This window comes from Vespula pensylvanica, chromosome 5 (genome assembly GCF_014466175.1).
Source record: "Vespula pensylvanica isolate Volc-1 chromosome 5, ASM1446617v1, whole genome shotgun sequence".
NCBI lineage: Eukaryota > Metazoa > Arthropoda > Insecta > Hymenoptera > Vespidae > Vespula > Vespula pensylvanica.
In genome coordinates, this window is record NC_057689.1 from 1,791,141 (window position 1) to 1,804,074 (window position 12,934).

At 32.9% G+C, this 12,934-nt stretch overlaps 3 protein-coding genes across 3 annotated transcripts; all 3 read left to right on the top strand.

The window, feature by feature from the left end:
- Positions 1–289: 289 nt before the first annotated feature.
- LOC122629546 (cytochrome P450 9e2-like) lies at positions 290–2,357 on the top strand. Its single transcript, XM_043813080.1, has one exon. The coding sequence runs from the start codon at positions 368–370 to the stop codon at positions 1,988–1,990; it is 1,623 nt and encodes a 540-aa protein (XP_043669015.1). The 5' UTR covers positions 290–367; the 3' UTR covers positions 1,991–2,357.
- Positions 2,358–2,953: 596 nt separating this feature from the next.
- LOC122629547 (cytochrome P450 9e2-like) lies at positions 2,954–4,927 on the top strand. Its single transcript, XM_043813081.1, has one exon. It carries the CDS (start codon positions 3,032–3,034, stop codon positions 4,613–4,615), a length of 1,584 nt encoding a protein of 527 aa, XP_043669016.1. The 5' UTR covers positions 2,954–3,031; the 3' UTR covers positions 4,616–4,927.
- Positions 4,928–5,754: 827 nt separating this feature from the next.
- Positions 5,755–12,114, top strand: LOC122629386. The gene is made up of 2 exons (XM_043812769.1): positions 5,755–7,486; positions 8,539–12,114. Exons 1-2 carry the CDS (start codon positions 5,867–5,869, stop codon positions 10,192–10,194), a joined length of 3,276 nt encoding a protein of 1,091 aa, XP_043668704.1. The 5' UTR covers positions 5,755–5,866; the 3' UTR covers positions 10,195–12,114.
- The last annotated feature ends 820 nt before the right edge of the window (positions 12,115–12,934 follow it).

Sequence of the window (12,934 nt, forward strand, 5' to 3'; positions counted from 1 at the left end):
TAATTATTAAAAAATGAACTTCGTTATAGAGTTAAACGACGAACTTATATTCTACTAACCATTTCACGTTACGAAAAATGACATAATAGATGAAAAAAGTTACTTACGTAATACTCGTAATTCTCTTAAACATAATAATAGAAAAGTAGAAAAAATTTCAGAAAGAAATGCCGAAGAAAATTTATACGGATGTTTTTAAAGATGTTTTTAAAGATAAACATAAATGATTCGATGAAGTGACGTAATTCGATACTGTATCGTATACTAACGACAGTTCGTCAGGAGAAGCGTCAGTATTCTACAAATTCTCGCCAGTGTAACGTCGCATAATTTACCTCTCACGAACTCTTGCATAATTCGATACACAATGGAGGCCTGGGCAATGATATTGGCCTTCGTAGCAGTGATTCTCAGTATTTATTACTACGTAGTAAAGGACATGAATTATTTCAAAAAAATTGATCTACCATATTTGGAACCATGGCCGATATTGGGCAACATGGGTGCAGCATTCTTACGTCGAAAAACAATTAGTGATATAATCGTCGATACTTATAATGTAAATCCAAAGGCCAAATACGTTGGTTTCTTCGATTTGAATAATCCGATTTTGGTGATTCGTGATCCTGAATTAATCAAAATAATCGCTGTGAAGAAATTTGACAATTTCCCGGATCATCGATCTTTCGTCGACGACGTACAGGATCCACTTTTCGGAAAGGCTTTATTTTCGTTAAGAGGAGACCGATGGAGAGAAACCAGAACGATGTTGAGTCCAGCATTTACTTTGAGCAAGCTAAAGGGTATGTTCAAGTTGATGAACGAATGCGGAGCAGACTTTACGGATTATCTATCGAAAATGCCAAAGGATAAGAAAACTATAGAGATGAAGGACGTCTTTGCGAGATATACCAACGATGTAATAGCCACCTGTGCCTTTGGTATAACTATAAATTCGATGAAAGATCGAGAAAATGAATTTTACGTTCTTGGCAAAAACGCAACTAACTTCGACGGTATTAAAACATTGAAATTCCTCATGATACGTTTTTTCCCAACGATAACGAGGCTATTCAAGATCAATATCATATCCGATAATGTTGTTAATTTCTTTAAGAACGTTGTCGAGGAGGTTATCAACATTCGAGATCGAGATAAGATCGTACGGTCGGATATGATACAATTGATGATGGAAGCTAGGGACAAGAGAGCCGAAATGGGACAAGAATTACCTATGATGGATATAGTAGCTCAGGCGTTCATATTTTTCTTTGGTGGCTTTGACACCGTCTCCACGGCCATGTGTTTCACGTGTCACGAAATTGGTGTCAATCCGGATATACAAAAAAGATTGCAACGAGAGATCGACGATGTTATTGAAAAGACCAATGGAAATCCAACTTACGAAGTTATCAATAACATGGAATATTTAGACGCAGTGATAAGCGAATCTCTACGAAGATATCCGGTCGTTGTTTTCCTCGACAGACTCTGCGCTGAGAGTTACGAGTTACCACCAAGTTTACCAGGTGGCAAACCTTTCCTCCTGAAAAAAGACATGAATATATGGTTCCCAATTTATGGACTCCATCACGATCCGAAATATTTCGAGGATCCGTACAAATTCGATCCCGAAAGATTTATAAAAAACGGGAAGGAGATCAACAATTCCGGTGTTTATTTGCCCTTTGGATTGGGACCTAGAATGTGCATTGGTAATAGATTCGCTCTACTCGAGATGAAAGTTTTGATATTCCATTTGTTGGCAAGATGTAATCTGAAGCCTTCTTCCAAAACTCAGAATCCATTGCAATTATCCAAGAAAGGAATGGCTATGACTGCCGAAAATGGTTTTTGGATGGATTTAGTGGATAGAGAAGATGTTCATCCTACTCTTAAAAATTTTGTGCCTAATAGCATTGCACGTGATGATATTAACGCTGACGCATCCACCAATGGTATTAATAATAGTCATGCGGTTAAAGCTTGAAATATGAGAAACAAAAAAATTAATGATAATACTCGCGAGTGAAATGTTAACTGCATCAAATTTAGATTACATGTTTGAGCTTTGTATTATTATAGACTATCATGTTTTGAATTATAAGGAACTAAGTGCATATTAAAGTGTTTCTGGATTGTATACTGTTTTATATAACGGTGCAATTGTATTTGTTATCTTATCGTATACTACGATATAAATAATACATCAATTCAATGCATTTTATTATTATTATTATAATAAAATAGAGTTTTATTATTATAAAATAGAATTATCTTTGAAATGAACGAACACTTCTACAAAACATTTTTATATACAAATGTAGATACATATATATTCGCTTTTATTAAAAGTTCTTTTTGTCTGTCACTTTTTGGATTACATGCTCTTAATATCTTCAAATTGATAGATGCACGAGAATTCAACAACAAATCGTTAATTAAACATTGGAAAATATCTTCATCATTATCATATGCGATAAGATATTAAAGTAAAACGAATGCGATTTCTTCGCAATTGAGCAAAATATACGACTCACCATTTACTTGGCATTAATCCAGATAAATAATTAACATCGTATCTAATTTCAATAAAGAATTATAAAAATTATCCGGTCATAAATATTCAAAAATCGTGTCTAATAATTATTAAAAAAGGAACTTCGTTACACGGTTAAACGACGAAATTATATTTTAATACTTATTGTAACTGTACTTAAGTCACGAAAAATGACATGATAGAAGACCGTTGTAATATGTGAAAAAAAATTACTTACGCAAAACTCTAAAATTCTTAAAATATTAATAAAAAAATATAAAAAATTTCATAAAGATGTCGAAAGAAATTCATAAGTATAACAATCTGTATATTTTAAACATAAACATAAATGATTAAACAAGTGACGTAATTTGATACCGAATGGTATATCAAAGGAGATTCGTCGAGAGAAACGTTAGTAGTATTGAACCTCTCGCTAGCATAACGTTGAGTAGTTTTCCACTCAGGATCTTTTAATTAATCGAGCACACGATGGAGACTTGGGCAATGATCTTGGCCTTGGTAGCAGTGATAGTCAGCATTTATTACTACGTCTTTAAGGACTTGAGTTACTTCAAAAAAATTGGTATACCGTATTTAGAACCATGGCCGATTGTGGGCAACATGGGCCCAGCAATTTTACGTCTGAAATCGCTGATTAATATAATTAAAGACATTTACAATCTAAATCCGGAAGCCAAATACGTAGGCTTCTTCGATATGGGTAAACCAGTTTTCTTTATTCGCGATCCAGAATTAATCAAAATGATCGCGGTTAAGAGTTTCGATAATTTCCCGGATCACAGAGGTTTCGTCGACGAGGTACAAGAGCCACTGTTCGGAAAGAATTTGTTTTCCTTGAAAGGCAATCGATGGAGAGAAACTAGAACGATGTTGAGTCCGGCGTTTACTTTGCGCAAGCTAAAGGGTATGTTCAAATTGATGAACGAATGCGGAGCAGATTTTACCGATTATCTATCGAAAATGCCGAAGGATAAGAAAACTATAGAAATGAAGGACGTCTTCGCGAGATATACCAACGACGTAATAGCCACTTGTGCATTTGGTATCAGTATTAATTCTATGAAAGATCGGAACAACGATTTCTACGTTCTCGGTAGAAAAGCAACCAATTTCGAAGGTATTCAATTTCTGAAATTCTTCCTTATTCGTTCTTTCCCAAATATTGTAAAATTTTTCAACGTCAAGCTCATATCCGGTAATATCGACAATTTCTTCACGAACGTTGTCAAGGAAGTAATCGACACTAGAGATCAAAATAAGATCGTACGATCAGACATGATACAATTGATGATGGAAGCTAGAGACAAGAGAGTCGAAATGGGACAAGAATTACCTCTGATAGACATAGTAGCTCAAGCGTTTATATTTTTCTTTGGTGGCTTTGACACCGTCTCCACGGCCATGTGCTTCACCTGTCACGAAATTGGTATCAATCTGGATATACAAAAGAGATTGCAGCAAGAGATCGACGAGGTCATTGAGAAGACCAATGGAAATCTAACTTATGATATTATCAACACCATGCAATATTTAGACGCCGTGATACAAGAATCCCTACGGAGATATCCGATCGTTGTCTTTCTTGATAGAGTATGCATCGAAGATTTCGAACTGCCACCAAGTTTACCTGGAAAGAAACCTTTGTTAATAAAAAAAGGCACGAATGTTTGGTTCCCAGTTAGTGCACTCCACTTGGACCTCAAATATTTCGAGGATCCGTACAAATTCGATCCAGAAAGATTTATAAAAAATGGAAAGGAGATCAACAATTCCGGTGTCTATTTGCCCTTCGGATTAGGACCTAGAATGTGCATTGGTAATAGATTCGCTTTGCTGGAGATAAAAGTTTTGATATTTAATTTATTGGCAAGATGTAGTCTGAAGCCATCCATCAAAACCCAAAATCCAATTCGATTATCCAAGAGTGGAATCAACTTGTCGGCTGAAAAAGGTTTTTGGATGGATTTAGAAGAAAGAAGCGATGTTCATCCTGCTCTTAAAAATATTGTCTGTAATAATAATTCTGATACTATTAAACTATGTAGCCATTAATGGAGTTACTATTGATCGTACTGTTAAAACTTAAGATATAGAAATGAAATAATGAAAATAATTTTATGAAGATAAACTTATGTAATGGATATATATATATTTTTTTTTCGTGATCGAAATGATAAAACATCGAATTTGGATTAAACGTTTACGTATCGTAGTCGGTGCTATTAGGAATTATCCTCTTTTAAATTTCACACAACTATAAAAGCATAACCTCTTGTCATTGAATTACGTATCGTTTTAGAGATTAATACAACTGAAGCTGTTATTTTATTATTATCTTACGATATAAATAACGTATAATTACTATTGATATTATTATTTTTATTATTACTATGTAATCGAGAAAAGAATGTTGTGTTAATATTATAAAGAACATTATTTACGAAAATATACTTATTTCTAAATATGTAGATATATATATATATTAGAAATAAGAATATTATTCATACATACATATATATATATATAAATGTATGTTATTTTTCATTAAAAATCCATCTTTTTATTTTGTCAATTTTCTAAGTAACGTGTAAATAATGTTTTCACTTTGAAAAGTAAATGAGCATTCACCAACGTATCGTTTAATTTACTCTCTTTACTATCGTTAACTGTCTCTTCAATTATTGAACGCAATAAGATATGAAATTAAAGATAGCAACGAAAGTAAGATATGAAATAAATATAATTTATTTTCCATTCAGAGAATCTCATAATACCATGTCAGGTATGTTATTTTTACGAACGATTAATTAAAGAAAGCGATTAATATCATGTTTCCAAAATTTAATAAAGGATTATAACATTTACCCGATCATAAATATTCAAAAATCGTATTTAGCAAATTCGACGAACTTTACAAAAGAAGAACTGCGTTATCCGATTAATCAACAGACTGTCATAATTTATCACAATTCCCAATCATCATTTATCTTTCTTCACGTAACGAGAAACATAATAGAAAACTCTAAAAAGAAAAAAATTTTTGGAGAATAAACTCGGAATTTCATAAGATAACAATATGAAAGTATGAAAAATTTGTAAAAGCAATGGAAGAAACGATTAATACGTACACTAGATTGTACGCTTACGAACGTTGAAACAGAAGATTACATAAGTTACGTAATTTGATAATACATGTTATATTAATGGAAGCTAGTGAGAAGAAACGTCAGTCGTATATAATCTTTGGAGAGTGTAACATCGTGAATTTGGTTTCTTGCAATAATTTTTTTACTCGTGCTTACGATGGAGACGTGGGCGATAATCTTAGCCTTTGTGGCAGTGGTACTCAGCATTTATTACTACGTCTTCAAAGACATGAGCTACTTCAAAAAAATTGGTATACCATATTTGGAACCGTGGCCGATATTTGGTAACATGGGTCCAACAATTTTCCGTCAAAAATCAATGGTCGATATGACTGTAGAGATTTACAATTTGCATCCGGAAGCCAAATACGTTGGTTTCTTCGACATGGGTAATCCGGTTTTCTTTATTCGTGATCCAGAATTAATCAAAATGATCGCGGTTAAGAGTTTCGATAATTTCCCGGATCACAGAGGTTTCGTCGACGAGGTACAGGATCCTCTCTTTGGAAAAAATTTATTTTCGCTAAAAGGCAACCGATGGAGAGAAACCAGAACGATGTTGAGTCCTGCGTTTACATTGAGCAAGTTAAAGAGTATGTTCAAGCTGATGAACGAATGCGGAGCAGATTTTACGGATTATCTATCGAAAATGTCGAAGGATAAGAAAACTATAGACATGAGGGACGCCTTCACGAGATATACGAACGACGTAATAGCCACTTGTGCGTTTGGTATCAATATGAATTCGATGAAAGATCGGGAAAACGAATTCTATGTTCTCGGAAGAGACGCAACTAATTTCGACGGTATTAAATCTTTAAAATTTTTCCTTATACGAAGTTTTCCAACGATTTCGAAATTCTTCAATGTCAAGCTGATATCCGGTAAGATCGGTAATTTCTTCAGGAACGTTGTCGAGGAGGTAATCGACATTAGAGATCGAAAGAAGATCGTACGATCCGACATGATACAATTAATGATGGAAGCTAGGAACAAGAGAGCCGAAATGGGACAAGAATTACCTATGATGGATATAGTAGCTCAAGCTTTTATTTTTTTCTTAGCTGGCTTCGACACCGTTTCTACGGCTATGTGCTTCACGTGTCACGAAATTGGCGTTAATTCGGAAATGCAAAAAAGATTGCAGCAAGAGATCGACGAGGTTATCGAAAAGACCAATGGAAATCCAACTTACGAAGTTATCAATAACATGGAATATTTAGACGCAGTGATAAGCGAATCCCTACGAAGATATCCGATCGCTCTCTTTCTTGATAGAGTGTGCATCGAGGACTTCGAACTGCCACCAAGTTTACCTGGAAAGAAGCCTTTGTTAATAAAGAAAGGCACGAATGTTTGGTTCCCAGTTAGTGCACTCCACTTGGACCCCAAATATTTCGAGGATCCGTACAAATTCGATCCAGAAAGATTTATAAAAAATGGAAAGGAGATCAACAATTCCGGTGTCTATTTGCCCTTCGGATTAGGACCTAGAATGTGCATTGGTAATAGATTCGCTTTGCTGGAGATAAAAGTTTTGATATTTAATTTATTGGCAAGATGTAATCTGAAGCCATCCAACAAAACCCAAAATCCAATTCGATTTTCCAAGAGAGGAATCAACTTATCGGCTGAAAAAGGTTTTTGGATGGATTTAGAAGAAAGAAGCGATGTTCATCCTGCTCTTAAAAATTTTGTTTCTAATAGCAGTTCTGGTGGTACTGTTAAAAATAATGTAACCACCAATGGAGTTACTAATGGTCATGCGGTCAAAACTTAAGATATGAAAAAGAAGTAGTTGAAATAACTTTATTGCAATAAATTCATTTAATTTTTGTTTGTGTGTGTGTGTGTGTGTAGCAAGACTGAAATGTTAAAGTCGTCAAATTTGGATGATATATTTGCGTGTTGTAGTTCGCACTATTACGGATTATTGGGTTTTGAATTACACTTAACTAAATGCATATCGTATTGTAATTGGATTATATATCATTTTAGGGAATAATACAATCGGTTATCTTCTCACGATGTAAATAATATATTATTATATTTATTATTATTATCTCTATGATTATTACTATAAAGAAAACAAATAATACGCCGTTTTATCTTTGAAAGAATTAATATATTTATCTATAAATATACAGATATACATATTTTTTATTAGAATCCTATTTTTTTATTGGTCAATGTAATTTTTTCCTTTCTAGATCACATGTAAATAATTTTTTCAATTTAATAGATATTTCGAGCATTCAACAACGAAAAAATATTTTTTATATAACTTCGAAGAATGTATCTTCTTTTATTGAATGCGATAAGATATAAAAGAAAAGCCAATACCAATACCAAAGCCAATAGATTTATTTATGAATGTGCAAAACATGAGTCATATCAGAGATATTATCTTTTTACATGAAAAATAATCATTAAATCATATCATTAAAGCATCCAAATAGATAATTAACATCATATATTTTCAAACGTTAATAAAAAAATTAGAACGATTGTTCGGTTAAAAATATTAAAAAATCATATAGGACAATATTAATAGAATATCGACGTAATAAGAAAAAAACATTTCTTTACAAATAATCAGAATTTTCTTACAAAATTAATACGATTTATAATATTATTCTTACGATAAAAATATAAATTTGCAAAAACAGCATCAAAAATAATTCATAATAAGTTGTACATTTTCAAACGTAAAAAGAGAAGAGTATGCCAGTGACGTAATTTGATACGCACGTTATATTAATGAGAGTTGTGAGAAGAAACGTCAGTAGTATACAATCTCTCGAGAGTGTAACGCCGTGAATTTTGTTTCTCGCAATAACTTTTTTACTCAAGCACACGATGGAGTCGTGGGCAATAATTTTGGCCATCGTGGCAGTGGTACTAAGCATTTATTATTACGTCTTCAAGGACATGAACTACTTCAAAAGAATTGGTATACCGTATTTAAAACCATGGCCGATAGTGGGCAATATGGGACCAGCAATTTTCCGTCAGAAAACGATGACTGATTTAATCATCGACGCTTACAATTTTTATCCGGAAGATAAATATGTTGGTTTCTTCGATATGGGTAATCCGGTTTTTATTATTCGTGATCCAGAATTAATCAAAATGATCGCTGTGAAGAGTTTCGATAATTTCCCGGATCACAGAGGTCTCGTCGACGAGGTACAGGATCCTCTCTTCGGAAAAAATTTATTTTCGTTAAAAGGCGACCGATGGAGAGAAACTAGAACGATGTTGAGTCCGGCGTTTACTTTGAGCAAGCTAAAGGGTATGTTCAAGTTGATGAACGAATGCGGAGCAGATTTTACGGATTATCTATCGAAAATGCCGAAGGATAAGAGAACTATAGAAATGAAGGACGTCTTCACGAGATATACGAATGACGTAATAGCCACTTGTGCATTTGGCATCAGTATTAATTCTATGAGAGATCGGGACAACGACTTCTACGTTCTCGGAAGACAAGCAACCAGCTTCGAGGGTATTCAATCTCTGAAATTCTTCTTGATTAGATCTTTCCCAAATATTGTGAAATTCTTCAACATCAAGTTAATACCTGATAAGATCAATAATTTCTTCAAAAACGTTGTCGAGGAGGTAATAAATACTAGAGATCGAAAGAAGATCGTACGATCCGACATGATACAATTGATGATGGAAGCTAGGGACAAGAGAGCCGAAATGGGACAAGAATTATCTCTGATAGATATAGTAGCTCAAGCTTTTATCTTTTTCTTTGGTGGATTCGACACCGTCTCTACGGCAATGTGCTTCACTTGTCACGAAATTGGTATCAATTCGGACATGCAAAAGAGATTGCAACGAGAAATCGACGAGGTCATTGAAAAAACCAATGGAAATCCAACTTACGAAGTTATCAATAGCATGAAATATTTAGATGCAGTGATAAGCGAATCCCTAAGGAGATATCCGATAGCCATTTTTCTTGATAGAATGTGCATCGAGGATTTCGAACTACCATCAAATTTACCTGGAAAAAAGCCTTTGATACTAAAAAAAGGCACGAATGTTTGGTTCCCAGTTAGTGCACTCCACCTAGACCCTAAATATTTCGACGACCCGTACAAATTTGATCCGGAAAGATTCATAGAACGTAACAAGGAGATCAACAATTCCAGTGTCTTCTTGCCCTTCGGATTGGGACCTAGAATGTGCATTGGTAATAGATTCGCTTTACTGGAAATGAAAGTTTTGATATTTAATTTATTGGCTAGATGTAATCTTAAGCCTTCCATTAAAACCCAAAATCCAATTCGGCTTTCCAAAAAACAAATCAATATGACTGCCGAAAATGGCTTTTGGATGGATTTAGAGGGAAGAAAGGATGTTCATCCTTCTCTTAAAAATTTTGTTCCTAATGGCTCTACCGAGGAGAATGATATTAAAACTGATACATCAACTAATGGTATTGCTAATGGTCATGCGGTTAATACTTAAGTAATAAATGATAAGAATACTTTTATTATGATATTTTTTTAATACATATGAATGTGTGCATATGTCCGCGTTCATAATTGATAATATATAATTGATGTCATTTATTTTTTAAAATCATATTCGACAAATGTTTACAAAAAACACTTTGTTATATTCACTTTCTTATATGAAAAAAAAATGATTTAATACAAGTAAAAAAACAAAAATACATTGATAAAATATTCCTATTCTTACGATAATAATAAACTCTTATAGTTAGATTTTAGAGTAGCTCTGGAAGAAAATTCCAATGTTTAATAAGCGATAAATATTCACTTCTAAAGTGATGATTACGTCAGTGGCATAAATTGATAGAGGTGAACGAAAGACGTTTTGCCTTAACGAGAGTTGCCAAGAAGAAACATCAGTAAGGCCACTCTCTGGTCAATATAACTGTGTCAATTTTCTCTCTCTCTCTCACTCCCTCTCTCTCTCACTCCCTCTCTCTCTCATTCCCTCTCTCTTTCTCTCTCTTTCTCTCTCCGTCTTTCTATTTCTCTTCAACTCTATCATTATCTTTTCCTCTCTTTTTTTTTCTCGGATTCATGATGGAGACTTGGGCTATCATCTTATCCATTGAAACTGTAATACTAAGCATTTATTACTACGTCATTAACGACTCAAGTTTCTTCAAGAAAATTATTTTACCGCGTTTGAAATCATGGCTGATAGTTATCAACATAGATTTAATATTTTTACGTAAGAAAATGATGATACTTACAATATGCATTCGAAAGCAAAATACATTGGTTTCTTCTATTCGAGTAATCTCCATTTTGATAATTTGTAATCCAAACTTGATCGAAACGATCACAATTAAATATTTTGATTCTCAGTTCATGGACTCCATTACGATCTTAAATATTTCCTGGATCAGTACAAATTCGATTCTGAAAGATTCATGTTAAGAGATTCGGTTAAGCAGATCAACTAGTTCGGGACTTACCTATTCTTTGGATTGGGACTTAGAATATTCATTGATAATAATCTTGCTTTACTTCAAATATTTTATTCGTTGGCAAAGTATAATCTCATGCTTTTCACCAAAATGTAATATCCAATGCGATTCTCTATGAATGGAATCATCATGACTAACGAAAGTGATTTTTGGATGGGATAAAAAAAAAGGTCTTGGTCTTAACAATTTTTTATTTGATAAAACTGTTACTGATAATATCGAAATTGTAGCGTTATGATAACACATAATGATCGCGTTGCTAATGATTCTATATACGGTAAAAGAATAAAATAAAAGCAATAAATAACAAAAATGTTTGGATTATGATAAAATGATCTAATGTATATATGTGTATATATATGTATATATTCGTAAGTGAAATGTTAGGTGTACCGAATCTGGATTACGCATTTGCTCAACGTACTCTACATTATCACGGATTATCGTCTTTTGAATTACACGCAACTATACCCAAATACGCATTGTAATTCAATTGTATATAGTTTTAGAGATCAATTTAAGTGTAACTATAATGTAAATAATACAATATTGTCATCATTATTATTATGATAAAGAAAAGAAAGTAGGTTGCAATCTTCGAAAATAACAATAATTATTTAAAGAAACCTACTTATCTATTAACATCTGGATTCAGATATTTTTTTTCTATTAAAAATGTTCCTTTCTACGTATCGATCAACTGAAGTTTTTATCGATCATATCTTTCTATACGATCTCTTTTATTTGATATATACATACATGGGCACTTGTCAAACAAAGAGATTGTTTCCAGATCGAAAATATCTCTTCTATTATCAGATAAAGTACAAGAGTAAAGCAAACACCATTTGCTTTCTTCGTTCAGCAAAGAAAAACATACGGTGATTGTGTGTTGAATTCTTTATTTGTTTGATTAATTTAAATAGATGATTTACGTCATGTTGGTGTATACGATATATATGCAATAATGCAATAAATATACATACATACATATATATATATATACATATATGTATGTTTATATTATATTTATTATATATTATATATTATACTTATATGTATTATTATTATTATATGTATATATTTTATATATATATATATGTGTGTATGTGTGTGTGTGTGTAAATATGTATACACATATACGTTTTATTCTTTATAAAGGATAATAGTTACTAAATAATAGAATTTTCGAAAATCCAACAAGATTATCAATTTGCCAAAATTTCGAAATCAACTGGATTTGATCATGTCAAGACTGACTCGTTGAAACATTGACGTCACTAGCAATCCTAACGAAAATACGTAAACGCGAATTGTTGCCCATGAAAACCGTAATTTAATTTCGTGGTTAACGCCTCGTGAAAAGAAAATGAATGACGTCACAACTGATATTATGCAATATATTAAAGAGAGTTCACGAAGAAACATCAGTGGGCTATTATCGGGCGCCTGTGTAACCTCGTTGAATCTACCTCTCTATATATCTCTGTCTATTTCTTTTTAACTCAAGATGGAGGTCTGGGTGATGATCTTGACCTTCATGACCGTGATACTAAGCATCTATTATTACGTCTTCAAGGACTTGAACTATTAAAAAAAAAAAAAAAATCGCTTACCACATATCGAAACACGTTCAATATTGGACAACATGGGTTCAGCATTCTTACGTCAAAAAACAATTAATGATATAATTATCGATACTTATAATGTGCATTCGGAAACCAAATGCATTGGTTTCTCCGA